Source organism: Pelobates fuscus, chromosome 10, assembly GCF_036172605.1.
Source record: "Pelobates fuscus isolate aPelFus1 chromosome 10, aPelFus1.pri, whole genome shotgun sequence".
NCBI classification, from domain to species: Eukaryota; Metazoa; Chordata; class Amphibia; order Anura; family Pelobatidae; genus Pelobates; species Pelobates fuscus.
The window spans coordinates 79,811,951-79,833,133 of NC_086326.1; the positions used below are offsets into that span (position 1 = coordinate 79,811,951).

General features: G+C 40.6%; 1 protein-coding gene across 23 annotated transcripts in view; it reads right to left on the minus strand.

Annotated features, from left to right (window-relative positions):
- CAMK2G (calcium/calmodulin dependent protein kinase II gamma) overlaps positions 1-21,183 on the minus strand; it is a 227,593-nt gene that overhangs the window by 120,915 nt on the left and 85,495 nt on the right. For all 23 annotated transcript variants that reach the window (XM_063434893.1, XM_063434886.1, XM_063434884.1 and 20 more), the window contains exon 3: positions 1,119-1,178. In XM_063434893.1, the coding sequence (XP_063290963.1) occupies positions 1,119-1,178 (60 nt within the window). The remainder of the gene's footprint in view (positions 1-1,118; positions 1,179-21,183) is intronic.

Genomic DNA, 21,183 nt, shown 5'->3' on the forward strand with positions numbered 1-21,183 from the left:
GGGATAATAAATGTTGTCATCCTTCCAGAAAAATTTATAATTTTCAGCAGATGACACCTGACTGACATACCTGGATTCTGGCCAAACTAAAATGCATCCTGGATAAATGCATTGTCCTGCTGAGCACTGTAATAGGCGGGTATGTAAATACCGTAAATGGGTAAAGGCTTCAAAAACTCACAAATTTAAAGTGACATGCATTGTATATAATAAATATGAACCAAAAGAATGTCTACTTTAATAATAAAATCTAATATTTTACCAAAAACTACTATATCTCAAAAGGACAAAATAGGCACAAAAAGTAGTGCAGCTTAATGAAACCAATATAGATCATGTTTTTGCAGTCTCACTGCTCAATTCTCTGCGATTTAGGACTTAAATAACTTTGTTTATGCAGCCCTAGTCACACCTTTCTGTATGTGCTTTGCACAGCCTTCCTAAACACTTCCTGGAAAGAGATCTAATATTTTAAACTTTATTTACACAGTCTGCTTAATTGAGTATTTCTAAGCTCTTGCTCTAATGGTTCATAGCTTGTTAGACCCTGCAGGAGGATAGAAATTTGAAAGTTAGTCAACATCTGATTACAAATTTTACTTTTTTTTCCTGCAGACTGTATGAGTCATAGACAAAGGAGGTGTGGCTAGGGCTGCATAAAGAGAAGCAAAAGTATTTTAACTCGTAAATGGCAGAGGATTAACCAGTGAGACTGCAGGGGAATGATCTATATACCAAAACTGATTTGTAATTGTTTTTTTTGTTTGTTTGTTTGTTTTTTTTTTAATTTGGGGGAGTAATTTACACTAAAAAGCAACAATATGGTTTAAAAATATTTTTACTTGTACAAGACCATATACGATATGAGCTGTCAAAGAAATACTGCCACTCTTTATCAAAATTAAAAAGTTCCTTGGGGCACTATCAACACTAAGGCTCATCAAGACTATTAAATCAATAAAGCAAATGGCACATTAGAGCTGTGTCACATATGCCATGCCATCATCAGATCTCATGTCCTTGAGACTTATTACCTCTTGTTTTTAAAGATTAAAAATCCTATCATATTACCAGTGACATAAAATGAAAACAAAGCAAGCAATAGAGATAAAACTTACCAATATTGGGGTGCTTTAAAAGGCGGCATATCCGGGCTTCCCGCTCCAACTTCTGGTGATCTAAAAGAAAAAATGTAATGTTAAGAATTAGTGATTTATTATAAAAGTGACCTGTATTCTGCAGTAGAGAAAGGCAGATATGAAATCAATACACATTGCATATCGGCTGATTTTTATTGTGATGAATTTTTAAATATTTCAAAAATCCAAATTACATTTGCTGACTTGTTCAACAGAAAAGAATCAAGTGAAAGTTTTCTAAAACGATTTTATAGTCGAGGATTACAGTGGGTGAGGCATACCTTTCACACCTCTGTGATACTTTTGGCAGTTCAGCGTTTTGTTTAAACCAAATAATTCATGGTTTAAAATACAGGATCACGGTGTCTAGTTTTTTTTTTACATCCATTTCTTGCATTTTGCTTTGTTCTATGATATTGTCAAAGTACTAACTGCATAATGTCTTCTAGATGGAATATTAGCGCAGCGTGTATTTTTCAGCAGCAGTACCATAGCTACATGATGATACAGGCAGAAAGTTCAGCAAGTAAAGAGGTGTATTTTGCAATCTTGTAAAGCATGGGAAAAAAACAATATAATACAGAGGCATAACTTTTTCATGGGGTTTTAAAAATATACGATGGGATATATTATACTATATTGCACTATATTTTACTATATCAGATTACTGCAACATAAAATGTAAAATCATTGTTTTAGTAATTTAGCACTAAATATATATTTATTCTCTTCCTGCTAATATAGGAGCAGTTTGACAACAAACAGGGGATTCACTGATTTTACAGTCATACATGATTAAAGGACCACTCTAGGCACCCAGACTACTTCAGCTTAATGAGGTGGTCTGGGTGCCAGGTCCTTCTAGGGTTAACCCATTTTTTCATAAACATAGCAGTTTCAGAGAAACTGCTATGTTTGTGAATGGGTTAAGCCTTCCCCTATTTCCTCTAGTGGCTGTCTCATTGACAGCCGCTAGAGGCGCTTGCGTGATTCTCACTGTGAAAATCACAGTGAGAGCACGCAAGCGTCCATAGGAAAGCATTATGAATGCTTTCCTATGTGACCGGCTGAATGCGCGCGCAGCTCTTGCCGCGCGTGCGCATTCAGCCGACGGGGAGGATCGGAGGAGGAGAGCAGGAGGAGATCTCTCCGCCCAGCGCTGGAAAAAGGTAAGTTTTTACCCCTTTCCCCTTTCCAGAGCCGGGCGGGAGGGGGTCCCTGAGGGTGGGGGCACCCTCAGGGCACTCTAGTGCCAGGAAAACGAGTATGCTTTCCTGGCACTAGAGTGGTCCTTTAAGACCACAAGGCTAACGCATTGGATGCTATTGTGTCTCATTTTAGAATGGTACCCCTTTGTAATCTGCAATTTTTTAATTTAGTGATGGCAGTAGATTATTCTAGAGCTCTAAGACCGCTTTAATCATACTGCTTCAAAATAGTTTGGCAGAAAGACAGGGAACATCACTTTGACTAACACAGACCAACAGAACCCTCTCAATTGAGATCTAGTAGTTATGATACTTCAAGTTTACTTTGACATTACCTAATGTGCATTTTCTACCTCAAAATTAATTAAGTGAATTGTAAATGATTATCTAATATATGTATATATGTATGCTTTAACTTAGTCATTAATTAATTCCCCCCCCCACCCTCAGGCCCCCCCTCCCACTGGGCTGAAGGGGTTAAAACCCCTTCAGCCACTTACCTTTCTCCAGCGCCGGGTTACCTCTCCACCCCCTGCCGACGTCAGATCCGAATGTGAATGCGCGGAAAGAGCCGCGCGCACTTTCAAACAGCCCATATGAAAGCATTACTCAATGCTTTCCTATGGACGTCCAGCATCTTCTCACAGTGATTTTCACAGTGAGAATCGTGGAAACGCCTCTATCGGCTGTCAGTGAGACAGCCACTAGAGGCTCGATTAACTCTCAGTGAAACATAGTTTCTCTAAAACTGTTGTGTTTTCAGCTGCAGGGTTAAAACTAGAGGGACCTGGCACCCAGACCACTTTATTGAGTTTAAAAGGTCTGGGTGCCTATAGTGGTCTTTAAGGATCAATCTTCTTCAATGTCATTCTCACAATTTGGGTCTTAAAAACCCTACTTGGCATTGTGTTTAACAATATAAGTCTTCAAGAACCTAGCGTTATCGAGCTGTGATGTTTAAAGCAGTATGGCTCAGTAAACCTGAAACCCAATGAGCAGAATATTCCATGCTGACCTAGGATCCTTATATATGCAGAATAAATAACGGTTTAGGCACTCCGGGACAACAAAAATGGCTTTATTGGGGCAAAAGCAGCAACGTTTCGACCTTACCGGGTGTTTATCAAGTATGTCTCTACTAGGATCCTTAGAGACCAAATTACAATAAAATCATGGTGTGTAATCGGCTCTTTAAAGGAACAGTCCACACGCAAAGTACTTCAGTGTGAGTGTATGTTTATTTTAATTTGCAGTTTATAAATGTGCTAAACTCTATTTATAGCTGGCACACCTTTAATAACAACATATACGCCTCCCTGGCTTATCTTCCTGATTCCATTAGCTCCACAAAGCTAACGGAAGTGGCAGACAATGTGCCTGCATTCTATCCCAAGTCACAGTGAGCCTGTGAGTGTGCACACGCATTCATAAGATTAATTTTACCTCTACTTCCCTGTCTGGTCACTGCATTCTCCCTGGCTCACCACACGTGCTGTGATGTGTGTTCGCTTAGGACTCATAAATCAAAGGCTTCTCAGTGGTTATTGGGCTTGCAAAGGTATAGACAAGAGATCTGCAGTTTTTGCTAGCTGTTTTTAGATATGTTCCCACTGGCAAATAAATAAATAGATGATTACGTGTTTTCATTGGGGTTAGATCTCCAAATCTGTGATTTTTTTTCTTTTGTATTTTTTGTTAGATACGGATTGATGTTCACATTAACAGATTTTGTCCTGTGATTAATAATTTAATGTGGCTTTCTATAGGTCAGCAACAGCACCAGCTAAAATAATTCTACAAGTGCAGCGTCTACCATTTCTTATCTAGTTGTAAAACTGCCACAGTAAGACTGGATTTATTTAGTAAGCGAAGAATTGAGGAGATTTTAGCTGAGCTAGCCAAGCAGGAAATAACACTTTGTATTAAATGGGATATTTTAGCAAAAACATTCAAAACCGTGGTCAATTCTCCACAAATTCCAGTGGAGTTTCGTTATCAATCCTCAAGATGGTTGGACAAATGAATTTGTATGAAATCTAGACCGGAAGAAACTGCTGGACATCACTATAGTAGAAGATATTTGGCCTTGCAACCTAAAGAGTTTCCATTTGATTGTCATTTTTTTTCAGAACACGGTATGTTCAGCTTTCATATAACATGTAATGAGTGTATACCATTAACACAAAGGATAGTCCATTTTCCATTCTCTTCAGTATTGGGAGAGATAAGGCCAGCATTGCTGATGTAAACGCTGCTGTTTGCTTTTTTACACAATAGCTAATTACCCACAGCAATGTGGACAAGTAGATTTAGCATAATTCAATCATTCTAAAAACCAAAACACAAAAGAGAAAGTTGGAGGCTACAAAGTACATGTTTTTCCCTACACCCTTTCAATAGCAAGGAGGTATACATTAGTTAATAGTTGAGTTAACAAAAAAAGATTGCTAAAAATACTCTTTTCAAGCCAAAAGTATATAATGAACAATTATTCATATGGTAGTGTAGACAAAACGAATGAAAAACGTTTTTTTCATAAAAGCAGGATTTTGATGAGTGAGCCTTAAAGGGGGTTTTAATTTGTAATGTTATTACTATACACAGAAAAGAGCACAAGTACACAGTCAGCTTTTTAAGCTTTAAAGAGGATACTAATCACCTAAATCGCTTCACCTCAATGAAAGGATTTTGTGGCACATATGCTGCCTCGAAAGCCTTGAGATGAACAGTGCCATCCTGTTAGTAATGGTACCGTTTACCTTTTACAATTCCTTGTCTGAATGGCAGTCACAAGGGACTTTAGAGAAAAATAGATTCAATAACTGAATCTATTTACAATCAGCATCAGCATGCAAGGTCTGCTTACCCAGAATGCTATGTGAACGTCCAATGCTTCTTTATGAAAAACTTTGGATTCACATGCACCGTACGTCCACAAAACCTATCTAGCATTTGATTGGACAAAAATCAAAGCTGGTTGACTTCAGCAAATGTAAAAAAAAAAAAAAAAAAAAAAGAAGATGGGGGATCTAGTGACCTAAATTAACTTAATACATTCAAGAGACACTATACGCACCCCCAGATCATTTCAGCTCATTGAAGTGGTCCGGGTGATCTGTCCCCTTAACCATGCAATGTTAATTAATGCAGTTTCTGAGAAACGGCAATAATTACATTGCAGGGTTAAAACTGTTCTTAGTGGCTGTCAGACAGTGGCTGTCTAGAGGCACTTCTTGGTGGTTAGGCAACGTTTGGTCACCTAACTGATGCTGGACGTCTTTACGCACTACAACGTCAGTCAAATCCCATAGGAAAGCACTGCATCTTTGTATGACATAGTAGGATGCAGAGCTCCATCTCAGTCCTGAGGGAGATCGGTGCTGGAACGTGAAAGTATAGTACGGGTTTATTAACATCTACATTGCATGGGCTGCGTATGGGGATGACAGGGAGAGGCAGAGGGGAGTATAGTACTAGGAATACAGCTTTGTACTCCTAGCATTATAGTATCACTTTAAAAGAATGCATCCATATAAAAATGTAATAAAGGCTGCACTACAGGCTTAATCTAAAATTAATAATTCTCTTTAGATATAGTTCTATATTTATCTGTGGTATGGTAACAAGTTCTGCCATTCTACTTTATGTGTGGACAGTGGCAACCATAACCACAATAAGTAGGAACTTGCGGTGTGACAGTAGAAAGGGAATGAAACTGGGAACACGACTTTAGCTATTTCACCCACAAAGAGAATAGAGTATTGCTACAGCAGCTGCCAATGGGTGAAACAATAAATGTATCAAAGACCAAGTATTACAATAACTCTACAAAAGAAGAAATGTAACATTTTTAGTGTTCATCCACACAAATTTAGGTTTTTCTGCAATTAAAAGCTTTACCGTTTTGATAAGGAGGATGAAAAGAAGTCAAGATGCTCCAGTGATAAAAACAATTACTGGATTACTGATCATATATATCCAATTAGACACGCATTTAATTAAAAGGATATATACAGTATATGCAAACAACTGCCTCCTTGACTGTGTGCTTTTGATTATTATAAATGGAGCATTGTAGGAAAAGGGTCTCTTACTCAGTCTGCTGTCCGTTGCCACAAGTGATATTGCAAAGGTTCTTTAGTACCAAGCTATTCATTAATGAGGAATGCTGCAGCATGTGAATGCTAGAGAATGCAGGGCAGCACTTTTCATGTTCTCACCACCAACATGCTTGTTCTCATTGCTACAGTAACCGGTCATCAAGACAGTAAAGTCAATTTATACTCCGACTAAACAACAAATCTGCATCAATAAAATAAAGATTATTTTAGAACACAGCATTCATGAAATGATACCAGAGTTTTATGCTACAAAAACATATGGTCTTAAACAAAATCAATTCACATCCATCCTTAGTATAGCAATATGTGACTAATCTACAACATTCCATATGGTCCCAGGTTCCTACCATTGGCAGGAGACGACACTTGTCTTGTTTAAAGATTACCATGACATCAACATGGCTCTTAGTAGCATGGTTTCCAAGTTGAAACCATCAGGCAAGGAGAATACAGTCATATTACACCAACAAATATTTCTATGCAAATTAAATTGTGACAAATGGAGGAAACAAACGTTTAAAGGGTCTAAATTTGCCCCCCCCCCCCCAAAAAAAAAACACTTTTTGTTAGCTTTTTTTTGCTAGGTAGAATATGATGAAGCTAGACAACCTGTAGCTTTCTGCACTTCAGAGTATAATGTTATTCATCAAAAGTTGGAAAGGTTCAGGTCACCCAACCAAGGCCAAAAAGCCACTATATCAGGGATAACTAGCAGGCAAACAGGAATATGTGAACTACCTTTCTCATGCTTCTCTGCCTGCCTATTGACGAGCTGAGCATTGTGGTAAGCACAGGTTACAAACAGCCGTTTAGCCATCATTTTACCAGAATGAAAGCAGAACACTTTTTACAATGCATTCTTACTTCTAGAATGCAGAGTTTCCAAAACCGAAAAGATGGATTCCATTTGTCAATAATATGTCAGTGAATGTGAAGGCAGTGCATTGCAAGCACATTAGAATATGATGAACTGCTTATCGATGTGTTTGCACCAAAACAAGAAGGCAATTCTTATTTATATAGATTATGGAATCGGCCATATTGCTTTACAGTGATTTTCACTCTTGCAGAACAATTTATCACCACCGGTCGAAGAAAAAAAAAAGGGAGGGAGGGTGGAAGAGTCTTCAATATTCAGCATTGACTGCTGTGCAGCAAAAGCACTGCAGTCTTTCCAACCTGCCAATTCGCTAACCGAATACAGAGTGACAAGAGTCAGCTTCAGAGCAGAACTGGGGAACACCAATATGCCCTATATAAGCTCATCCATTTAAAGTTACACACAGCTAAACAGATATTACAATGTTAAACACCACAATCACATAAAGGAACCCTCTGACAAAGGAGAGGAGAGACATTACTTGCAATGTATTGGTGAGCATGGAAAGGCTTGCAAACAGTGGAATTAAGGATACCAACAAAGGCCAAGATGGGACAAGGCATGCAATGGAAATAAATGGCTTTTATGTAAGGGGAATAAAACAAATCCTTAAATACCTTAATGTCACATACTTTATTTATAAGAAAAGTTGTATAAAGCAGGCTCCTCTTTCCTCTACCATTTCAAAAGTTATGCATTATTTTATGATGTGGAATAGATTTTAATAAAGAACACAATGTAATGATTTTCAAACTAAAATTTATTCATTTTCCAATTAAACACGACAGCAGAAATGCTTTAGGGTTGAAAATAAATATATTATTTTTAAATTCTAATTAAAACATTGTAAAAAAAAATTGTAACTGAGCACCAGGACGGACTTCTTTTTGTAGCCAATCCACCCTGTCAAAGATCACCAGTAATGAAAATCTCTGTCCAGTCCAATGTGTCTGTATAAAGTAGTGCTAAATCCAATATAAGTAACATTAACAGAGTTTGGCGTCACCATGCAGAGTTTGACGTCACCGTGCAATTTTGAAAAGTCTAGACTCCAGTCTATCAAAATTGCACTTCCATTCTTCTTTGAATCATCAATAACCTGTATTATCAGTGACTCTACAAAATCAAACTAGTTCACTCTAATAATACATTTCTTAAAGTCATTAATTGTGTCCAAGAGAACAACATCTCTAAAAGAGTCAAATATATAATTTTACTTTGAAAAAGCTCAAAAAGGCAGATGCTTTGAAAAATTAAAATTTTTCATTACAGCCCCACGGTTCTATAACACTACCTTTTATAAGACACTATGTAACAATACTACCACTCCCTGTTTTGGTTATTTTGCCTGCAGTGCCCTGGTGCCATCCCCTGTGTTTAATGCTTAACAGTTTAGGGGAGTTTGGCATAAAAGAGGCTTTTTCCACCTCCAGACAGCACCACCTCCACGGTCACATGGATAATGTGGAATTAAAGGGTTACTCAAAGCACCATGACCACTTCAGTGATTTAAAGTGGTCATGGTGCCAGGAGTCCGCATTTAACGTATTTCACTACGAAAGGCTGCACGTAATGAGTTTTAACCCCTAGACAGCTTCGATGGGGTGTCATTAGCCATTTATTTTTGCTTTGTTTTGTAAGTTTGGGGGGATGGGGGGGAAGAAAGGGTTACACTGATTAAAACAGTTTTTAGTAAAACAGTTTTCAGTTTTTACTTCAAACACTGTTTCTGTGGTTTAGTAACCCTTTAACAGTAAAATATTGTTTACTCTAACTCATAATCAGGATAACTAATATATTATTTGCTGTTTTTTTATGAGGCTGGGAAATCTTGACCAATATGATCATTAGATTTGGAGAAGGGGTCACTTCTTATAACATTTAACACAAGCAGTTTTAAAAGAACGTTTATTTCCTCTCAAACAAAGAAGAAATACAACACAAATTGGAAAATATAATTTGCCATGCAGAAACTTGACAACAGGAAGAAGGAGATTAATACACGTATGCAAAAGAGAGTGAAGTTGTTTGAGGCCGATGAGGGCACAAAGCAGGTCATCAGCTATTCAGCTTTTGCGGTGAGAATGTTTTAGCTTGTTAAAAGGGTGGACAGTCAGAGTCCATAGTAGGAGAGTGAGTGGTTTAGATTGTGGTCTAAATAAGAGAGGCAGGTGTCAGGGCGTTTATAGGATTCTTAGTATAGCGTTTGAGACCCAGGGATCCCAATAGATGCATATTTCTGAGCATTCCAGTAACTCTTTACATTGATTTAGCACATAGATATCCAACTGGCATCCCTCAAGGCTCTTTGTATGGTTCTCTGCCTGTCAGAAAAACCCACAGGTTTCCATGTAATATATCAAGAGTTGATGGGGCCAGCTGCCATTCCCCCTTCTCTCCATTTGTGAATGATATAGCATTTACTGCCTGTTAAAAATTTACACGGGCCTGGAAAACCTACGCAACAATCATATAGCAAAGATGCACAGAGAAAATCACTGTTCAACATTAGTTTGCTATAACGATCCCAGTGTAATGCAATATATATATATATATAAACAGAAAAAATCAGCACTCCCAGGTATTCACACAAAAACTTCTTTACTGGAAAGGGTGTCAAAATTATGATAAATTTGACACTCTTTCCAGTAAATAAGTTTCGTTTGACTACCTGGAAGTGCTGCTGATTTTGTTCTACATATTTAGTGCAATCAAGCACCGGGTCCAAGTAACCGTGAGTAGGAGTGCAAGGTCTTTTTTTCGGATGGACGGACAGATAGATAAAGCCACAGCTTTTCAAAATGTTAATATTAACTGCTTTAGCACAACCAAACAGGGGGTAACTAAAAGTTATTTGGTTTTCTATGTTTGTTTGTTTTGATAAATTCATCTTCAGTCCAATTTTTAATACTTACATGCCTTGCCGGCCAAGGACAGGCATATTCTAACCTCCTAAAATGTCAAAATGGACAAAGAGGAACACTTTAGGGGTGGCTATGGGCAGGACTTTTAAAGTAAATATAGAGAGGCTTACCAATAATTTATTGAACTAAAATTTAAGAACAATGTATCTTATTTACAGAGACTGCTTTGTAAACAAATGTATTGCAGTAATTATTATTGCTGTAGAGCTCTGTTATAAACGGTTTTATAAACTCTGATACACAAACAATATGGAGTTCTTAGAAAAAAAGGGACATTAGCACAGAATAGTGGGATGGGTCTATGGGCCCAATATAGGGAGTGCCCCTTCTACATAGGGACACTTTGCAGTGCTGTGCACATGGTGCATACACCCATATGGATGTAAGGATTTTCTTTCTTACATGCCCAATCGCGTGGGACGCTGCAACATGGACGTGCAGGATAAGTACTTGATTCAAGGTGTAAACAGGTTAACAATGATATTGATGCAGAAAGAAACCACTTGCTATCACTGTATAGTAAGGACACCATTGCACTATAGCATTTATAACATTATGCTGCACGTAATGGGTTTTACCCCCCAGACAGCTTCCACGGGGTGTCATTAGCCGAGTACCACATGGCTAATGTTTTTTCTGTGCATGTTTGGCATCTGACGTCAGCATAGAGAGCTTGCGTGCGACAGGTCACCCTTCCTGATATGCAAATATGAGATCACTCTGTGGCTTTATGGAGTGATACCATTTCCAGTTCCTGATCTGAAATACTAATAAGGCAAAATAATTGCTGCAGCCTTCTTAGACAGGGGAGTGGGCTGGGGGATAAACACCTTACAAAACCGATTCCTTTTCTTACCCAACCCAATCGTCCTAGGACTGTTTTAGTTATTAATTTTTTTAAAGCAGCTCATAATTGCACACGATTCAAGGTTTTTTTACTCCCTTTTTTTCTTTTTCTGATCTGCCGCTGGCTTTAAAAACACTTAGTGCATTCATTAATAATTCATCTTTCTGTGTTCCTGACCAGATGAGCAGTGTGGACTGCTTAATGTTTGTTGCCTGTGGCCTTTTAGCCATTAAAAACATATGAAATTAAAACTATCCCCATTACACGCATACTGCAGAATGTCCAAAATAATAGAATAATTCCACTGATTAAATAAATTATCTCTAGCATACAATACACAACATGTTTTTATTATGGTCCACTTACAAAGCATTACATTTCCTATTAAAGGAACATTATAGCGTTGGAAATACAAACCTGTATTACTAACACTATACATCCCTATACATTACCCTTACATCCCCCTCCACCCCAATGTCATTTGTTAGTGCCTATATTGTTCTGTAAACATTGCAGTTTCCAAAAAAAAAAAACACATGGTATGGCATTTTGTTTTATTCACAACAATGAAATACCTTGGGGATACAACATTTTTTTTTCTTAAATTTAAATAAAATGTTCTTTAAGGCGTCTATCTTAGTTTTGCATAACTTTTCAAATGAACTAACTTAACTGCCGCTAAAACAAAGTAAAAATAAACCAATCTCTCGGTGTCCGAAGTATACATTAAATGTGTTGTGTAAACATGGGTTGTAATGGTTTCAATTACCTCCTATATCACTTTCCAAGTAGTTTAACACCAACCACACTAAACCGAGATTAAACGTCCTCATGATCATTTGCTTTTCCCCCCACCCCACTTTTGCATTGAACTTGCTAACCCATCTATCTAAAAAATTAAAATCAATTCTTACATCTTATCCCTTTAAGAGTGAGACATACACTCATAGCATCGTATAATCAGAGAATTACTGTGCTTTCCAAGGAGCAGTTCCGTGAAATAAAACAAGAGAATCACAGAGCTGTGTAACAGATATTTGAAGGGAGTGTAATTTTCAAAGGATGTTTTGTCAAATGATGTTAAATTATGGCATTCATATTTGAATTCTGTTTTTCGATGTACTATACCGGTTTACCATGTTATACTACATACTATATTTTCTATATTTTCTCATTATGTCTATACCAAAAATAAATAAAAAATAAGTCATTTCAGAAAAATGTTGCAGCATATGTTGTAAAACTAGTAGAAACAGAAAAATATATGGAAAACAATCAGTGAGCAATAGAGAAGAGAGTGAGTGAGATAAACAAATCTGACAGCATGAAGGGGGAGAGAGAATGAGCTTCATAGACCAGTCAGCATGGATGGGAGAGATAGAGAAATAGACCAGTCAGCATGAAGGAGAGAGCGAGTGAGGTACATAGACCAGTCAGCATGGAGGAGAGAGTGCGTGACATACATAGACCAGTCAGCATGGATGAGAGAGTGCGTGAGATACAAACACCAGTCAGCATGGATAAGAGAGGGAGAGAAAGAGAGAGAGAGAGAGATACATAGACATGTTAGCATGGAGGAGAGTGAGTGAGATACATAGACCAGTAAGCATGGAGGAGAGAGAGAGAAACATAGACCAAAATAAACAAAGAACCCTGCACACTGATACCGTGTAAATGCTTCGGCCATCCACAGTGGAGATGCTCCATGTCAGGCAGACATCGCTGGAGCCGCCAGTAAAGTCTTCAAAAGGAATAAACGCAGGCAACACTCAGATAGTAAGGATGGTATATTTATTGATAGGTGAACCACCCCATAGAGAGTGCGACGTTTCGGCTCAGTGGAGCCTTAATCATGCATATGGATAACAAAGTGCAAATGTGCATAAGTAACCCCAAAACCAATTAATTCATGAATAAATCCATATTCAGGCCCATTGAAGTGCCTCTGAGTGGTCTGTAATATTTATCACCAAATAAGAATAGTTTATGTTAAGCAATAATTCCAAAATGGACCCAAAAAAATTTAAATTTAGTGTATTGACTTTTCTCAAAAATATTTCTGATGGTATTTAAGCATGCTAAAAAAAAATAAAATAAAAAAACTCCATAACACGTTTCACTGATGTTATTATGTATGTCATTTAGATACATGTGTTTTTATTTTTATTGATGAATTAATTGGTTGTGGGGTTATATATGCACATTTGCACTTTGTTATCCATATGCCTGATTAAGGCTCCACTGAGCCGAAACATCGCACTTTCTATGGGGTGGTTCACCTATCAAAAAATATACCATCCTTACTATTGGAGTGTTGCCTGCGTTTATTCCTTTTGATGATACATAGACCAGTCAGCATGGAGGAGAGTGAGTGAGATACATAGACCAGTCAGCATGGATGAGAGTGAGTGACGTACATAGACCAGTCAGCATGAAGGAGAGAGTGTGAGGGAGATACCTAGACCAATCAGCATGGAGGAGAGAGAGTGAGATACCTAGACCAGTCAGTATTGAGGAGAGAGCGTGAGATACATAGACCAATCAGCATGGAGGAGAGGGTGTGAAATGCATAGACCAGTCAGCATGGAGTAGAGAGAGTGAGATACATAGAACTAGGCAGCATGGAGGAGAGAGAGTGAGTAAGATACATAGACCAGTCAGCATGGAGGAGAGAGAGTGAGTAAGATACATAGACCAGCCAGCATGGAGGAGAGAGAATGAAATACATACCTGACATACCTAGACCAGCCAGCAGGAGGAGAGAGAGTGAGTGAGATACATAGACCAGTCAGCATGGAAGAGAGAGTGAGTGAGATATATAGACCAGCCAGCATGGAGGAGAGAGAGTGAGTAAGATACATAGACCAGTCAGCATGGAGGAGAGAGAGTGAGTAAGATACATAGACCAGTCAGCATGGAGGAGAGAGAGTGAGTAAGATACATAGACCAGTCAGCATGGAGGAGAGAGAATGAAATACATAGACCAGCCGCCATGGAGGAGAGAGAATGAGTGAGAAACCCAGGGACATCAGTCAGCATGGAGGAAAGGTTGATTGAGAAGCCCTGGGAAAGCATGGAGGAGAGAGCCAGAAGGGAAAAACCGAATGAAGCAAGATGAAGTTGATTGAGAAAGAGCAGTAATTAAAAATAGAGGGGAAAATCAACCGTTAGCAAGAGATGGATGCAAATTATGGATTTTTAAAGATTTGTCTATTTAATGGAACAAAAAGTAATGACTGTCAGCAAAACAGAGATATAGGTTGTAAATGGTAATCATGAGCTCTTCGCAGCTATTTATTTACATGCACCTGCATGTTTCTACAATATATATCGCTCTGTACTCCACGTTTATTTCTATATCTACATTATAACAACAATGCTTAGAAGAATAAATAAAACAGAATGTGTTTTGTTGGTCAAGATGTGCAATTAAAATGAGAAAATTAATAAAGGCTGGTGATTAAATCATGAAGATGCACCCCATCTAAATATATTAATAAAACCTTGCTGCAGTATTTCAATTTTAGGGTTTTTTTGGTTATGTAAATCTAAGTCTTAATGTGGCATTGGAACACTGACGTATGAGAGAACATAATAGATCGGATGGTGCAGGATGGGTTGGCAATTAGACACTAGCCAAAGAGGAAAGGCCTGAATGACAAACGTAAGACTTTCTATTCTTGGCATAAACAAAGCAATGACCAAAAGCGTCCATACAGGCATTACATGTATCAGGAAAGCAGAAGCGGGTGCCAATTCCTGCTAGAAAACGTGCACAGTAGCCAGACAGACATCACTTGGGATTCCTAGAAAAAGACTAATGCTGCAGGAGAGGAGGGTAGGAAATGCGCAGGTCGCTTTGCTGGATACTGGCACTCCTCCCTGAAATTAAACAGGGGAGAGGTTGTATCACACGATGCAAAGTGGTGTTTACACTGATACCAATCTGCTAAGCCCATGATGTAGTGTGTACCTCTTCACAGCCTTTTACAGTCTACAGCAACTGCACAATGCTTGAAAAGCACTCCTTTTGCTATGAAGCTGCCGTGCTCTTAAAACCGCACAGAGCTTAACCCTTCTCTTCCAAAAAACATTTCTGTAACACAATACGGAGGACAGTTATGATGCTTAATGCACTGTCCTGGTAAGAATACAATTTGCAAAGCATCATCCAGTGAAGCTCTGTCATGGTAGGAGTTAATATTCTACATAAGCATTATAACTGCAGACTGCTAATTCCATATATGCAACAAATCCTTTTATTGTAGCTCATGGGTTAAAACGCATTCTAAACAAGTTAGTTAACCTAGTTATGGCCTGAACATCCATCACCATAGAAACAGAAAATGCTCTAAAATAAAATGATAAGAGAGAACACACACTCACACTACAGCGGTCTTTACGATTCTGTAGGCATGTCTGATTTGGCACACAAAAAAATCTAGCAATATCATTTAATCTACTGCTGCCAATGTGTATAGTTTTTAATCTAAATCTATTAAATATGATGTTAGAACGTTATTTTATTATAAATGTTTTGCTCTAATATTTTTTTCCTAGTTCATTTTGTATTTACACGCAACTTGGCTCTTAAGTGAAGTGACCTTTATTGCCTTATACAGTCTGCTTTTTGCTTGCACCAAATTGGGAAGATAAACACCTGGCTGTTTAAAGAAAATTCACTCAAGTGAATACTAATTTTATTAAAGGACACGGAGGCTCATATTATGCTTATCTCTTTCTTTAATATACCTCAGCAGCAAAGAAAAAAGTTTTTAAACATTAAAAGAATCAATTAGGATAGGTATTCCAGGGGTTAACCTAGTATGCTATCCTTAGCCAATAGGAACAGTCCATGTATCCATGACCACCCATGTGACCTCTCTTCTCCCTCTTTCTTTGCTGCTGCCTCAGCTAAGTATCACCTAATTTTAGCTCTCTGTATTTGAGTTAAATTATTGTTGATTTTGGTTATAATAGATTGATGTGTGTTCATATTACTGTTTTACATTAATATTGTACATTATTTGCTGATTTCAGGGAGGTAGAAAGAGTGTTTTAGTGTCCCTTTATAGGGATTTCTATAGGTAAAGGAGGGGCAGCCCTGGTGTTTACTGGGGCTTATGCCCCTAACTTCGTACTGTGGACCGGGCTTTTTCCTCCGGTCCAAGTAGCACTCTCCCCCCTCCCCTATCCCGCTGGGTAGTTTATTACCCGCAATCTGTCAAGTTCTATTTCCCTCATAGCTTCCGCGGCGGCCGGCTTCAGTGCAGACATTTCACTGGGCCGCCCGCGCATGCGCATTCGCGGTCGCATAGCGCGGCGGCCATTTTCCCCTCTAACGGCAGAAATTTGCCGCGCTTTTCTCCCGACGCTCCCAACCCACTGGGCGGGAGCGCGAGGAAGGGGTAGTGGCTAATAACTGTCAGCCAGCCTAGTGTCCCTTTGCAGCCATTTCGGAGGGAACACTAGGTAAGCTGACAGCTTGTTTGTGCCTTGCCCTATCTCCTCCAATTTTAGTTACCTTTTAAGGTAAATTCTTCCCTGTCCTTGATTAATAATATTAAAAGGACAATATTGTACTGCATCACAGCAGTTATAATTAAATTGTTTATTCCAAGGGCCAATATTACTGTGCAAAATTAGTGACTTTTGGAGCAGACTTAATTATATATATATATATAATGCAGCAGCCTAAGGAACAAGAATGTGCCAGGACGGCTGCGAGCAATAAGGACACCACACATGGTGGGTCACTTGCCCCACAACCTATCTCCCCTCTAGGGGAAGAGTTGGCGTCTGGGGAACAATTGAACTCTGAAGAGTTCCATTCCTTATTAGATGCAACCATGACTAAATCAGTCACGCAAGCAATCTATACGGCTATGGGGGCGATGTCTGACAATCTGACCCTATCCATTAGTAATGCCATTATGGCGTCTGGTCATAATCACAGAGGCCCCAGCTCCAAGGCCCAAGATGAAAAGCCTGCCCCCCTTACCGGTCGCAAGGCTACTAAAAAGACCCATTATATGGGAAAACAAACCTCCAAAACTGATTTTACGGACAGGTTGCGCCCTGTCACTGATGAGGACGTGGGGCCCCCACGTAAGAGAGCCTCCCACCGGGCAAAAACGGTGAGGTCATGGAAATGGGCAAAAGCCCAAACAGAAATATCCGACACTGATTCGGACCAAGAGGAGGTATTGAGCGAGCCAGAAGAGATGGGCTCATTGGAATCGGAGAACTCTTCTCCAGAGCACAGTTTAACTGGCAAAACAGCCAACAAAGGCCAAAAGCCAGCGGATGATTTAATTATTTTAGATCCGCAAGGGGAACCCCTATTTAATCCTGATGACCTCCAACACCCGAGGTCGACCGAATGGTTTCCTGCTGACCATGTGGCCCAATATATAGCGGCCAGAATTAGGAAACCCCTGGACAAAGGTACCAGAAATAAGTTGAGGGCAGAATGCCCACGCCCCACGGTCCCGGATATGGCTTGCGCCACACCGGAATTAGACCCCAAAATTGCCCAGTTTTTGGGTAAATCGGGCTGGAAAGCCAAGAAAGGGCTGGATTATTCTCTGCGCCACTGCCAGGACAAGGTGCTGGATTCCTTAGGCCCCAGTGCAAAAATATTCGACATGGTCGAAGCGGCACTTTCAGGGGACACACCAGTGGACCTTTTGGCCATCAGAGAGTGGGCACAACGCTCTATATGCCTGATTGGCAATTCCAAGGCGGCACTTTGTACAGAAAGGCGCAAAGCGGTCCTTATGAAAATCGACCCTAAGCTGGTCAACATGGCATTGTCTGAACCTGGACCGCAAGCGAAAGGCCTCCTTTTTGGAGACAATTTCGTCAAAGAATTAGGCAATTACGTTAATACATTCACAGCCCTGGACAAAGCACAAACAAACTTAAAGCGTGTGTTCGCCCCAAAGGTTTTTGGGGGGGCTGGCAGACAACGGGGCCGTCTGTCCAGCCGTTCAGCTAGGAGCTCCTACCGGGGCTACCGAGGCTCCTCTTCACCAAGATTCCCACAGGTGGAAACCAGAAACCCCTCACCCTTCTTCCCTGTCAGGGGCAGGGCATGGCAACCCAGAGGACGCAGAGGCGCCACTTACGGCCGACGGCCTTATGGTGAGTACCTTTCAGAATTCCCATTCTTATACACCATATGTGGGGGGCAGACTATCCCAATTCATCGAGGCATGGCACAGACTAACGTCCGATGCCTGGGTCCTCAACACAGTGGGGGGGTACCACATAGAATTTGTTCAAACCCCAGTCCAAACTTCGGTCCCTCGGCCAATTGTGTTTACCCCACAAGACAGAGAACTCGTGTCAAAGGAAATAGAATTATTAAAGGAGAAAGGCGCGATCTATCAAGTCGCACCTCACTCTCCAGGTTTCTTGAGCAACCTATTTCTTATCCCCAAAAAGGGAGGAGGTATGAGACCAGTGATAAACTTACGCCCACTCAACGCATATGTGCGGTATCGCCATTTCAAAATGGAAGGGATCCATTGCCTGCGAGACCTCCTCAGGCTGGGAGACTGGATGGTCAAATTAGACCTACAGGATGCCTACCTCGCCATCCCCATAGCGGAAGAATGCCACCACTTCCTGCAGTTCCAATGGAAGGCTCAAATGTGGAGGTTTCGCTGCCTCCCTTTCGGCCTGTCATCGGCTCCATGGTGTTTTACGAAACTGTTGAAGCCGGTAGTGGCGCTGCTACGCAGCAGAGGAGTGCGCATGATAGTCTATTTGGACGATATACTGATCATGGCTCAAGACGCACTCCCACTCCAACAACACCTAAATTGGACAATTACACTCTTAAACAACCTGGGATTTCTATGCAACTGGGAGAAGTCAGTCTTGACCCCTTCACAGTCCATAGAATTCCTAGGATTCAACATAGAAGCGGTCCAAGGAACCTTGAAATTACCGCAGACAAAGATCAAAACCATCAAAAGAGAGATCCGCAGAACACTAACTCGCCCAATGCTCACGGTGAGACAACTGGCCAGGATTATTGGACTACTTTCAGCGTCCATTCAAGCAATCTTCCCGGGACCTCTACATTACAGGGCCCTACAAAGATTGAAAGCGGCCCAACTACAATCAGGTCAATCTTACTCAGACTCCGTACAGCTCGATCACACAGCCAAAGAGGAACTCAAATGGTGGCTGCAGCACATGGAAGCGTGGAATGGCAGAGCAATCTTTGGCAACGCTCCAGATTGTATAATAGAGTCCGATGCCAGCACACAGGGCTGGGGAGCGCGTTGTGGTCGTATCTCAACAGGCGGAAGATGGTCCCAATCGGAAAGGATGCTGCATATCAACAGCCTAGAACTTATGGCAGGAGCATTTGCTCTGAAGAGCCTTTTAGGTGCCAAGACAAACTGCTCCATCGTATTAAGGATGGACAACATATCAGCGGTGCAATATATCAACCGCCTTGGCGGCACCAGGTCCAAAATCCTAGCAGATTTAGCCACGGAATTCTGGCAATATTGCCTGGACCGCAACATATCGGTACGAGCCGAGTACATCCCAGGCCTCACGAATGTTGTAGCGGACTGGAATTCCAGATATCTGCGGGACGCCAGCGATTGGCGCCTGAATCGCGGAGTATTTCTACGATTACAGGATCTGTGGGGCCCACTGCACATGGATCTGTTTGCGTCTCGTTTGAACACGCAACTACCGAAATTCTTCAGCTGGAGACCAGACCCAGACGCAATAGCTACGGATGCGTTCCTCCAGCCATGGCCGACCAGAAAACTATATGCGTTTCCTCCATTCGCTCTGATAGCACGAACCCTAGTACATCTCTACCGTTCTCAGACGACATTGGTCCTGATAACACCATTCTGGACAACACAGCCATGGTTCCCTTCTCTCATGGAGATGTCTATAGATCTTCCCAGACTACTCCCAGAATACCCATACCTTTTGTCGGACCCCGAAGGGAACCCACACCCACTGATGGTGCAAGGGCAACTCAGGCTTTTAGCGTGGCTCCTATCAGGGGACCATGGGTCGTCCCGGAAGTTCCACAGACAACGTTGGAATTATTGGCGGGAGCCTGGGCCCCAGGAACCAGGAGATCCTACAGTCGAGCATGGAACTCCTGGAGTAGTTGGTGCTTGGAACAACAGGTGGATCCCGTATATGCTCCTGTGAATTACCTGCTACGTTTCCTGACATACTTATATGATCAAGGCCTAGCTTATCGTACTATTAATGTCTATAGGTCAGCAATTTCGGCTGGACATCAAGGCTGTGAAGGAACACCAATAGGGAAACACTTATTGGTGTGTAGACTCTTACGCGGAGTGAGGTTCGCAAGACCTCCACAACCCAGATATGCATCAACGTGGGACGTAAACCTAGTCCTAAATTTATTGGAATTATGGCCACAGAATTCTGACCTTACACTTAAACAGCTATCAGCGAAACTGGCCATGCTCTTCTGCTTGATATCTTGTAAAAGAGTATCCGATGTGAGGGCATTAGACGTGGATGCACGTTCGTTCACCCCATCAGGGGTTACTTTTAATATTACCAGACGGACAAAAACAAAGATTACTACGGTATCTTACCCAGCATTCCCTCACAATACAAACCTATGCCCAATAGCGTGTCTTAAAGAGTATGAAAAACGGACGCAACCATTTCGGAACCCTAATCGGCACGAACTATTCCTAGCTATCAACACACCACATCAACCAGTAACCTCGGTTACCATAGCCCGATGGGTAAAATGGGTGATGACATCCGCTAACATTGATACATCCATGTTTGGAGCACACTCCACTAGAGGAGCTATGGCGACTAAAGCATTTAATCTGGGATGCAGGTTGGAAGACCTGTTGCGGACGGCTGACTGGTCAAGGGAGTCCACGTTTAAAGAATACTATTTTCACCCTACAGAACACATAACATCATCAGTCATTGCTCAGCTTTGAACTAGCATAATATGAGCCTCCGTGTCCTTTAATAAAATTACCAGATTTTACTAATTTCATGACGTAAAGTCATGATTT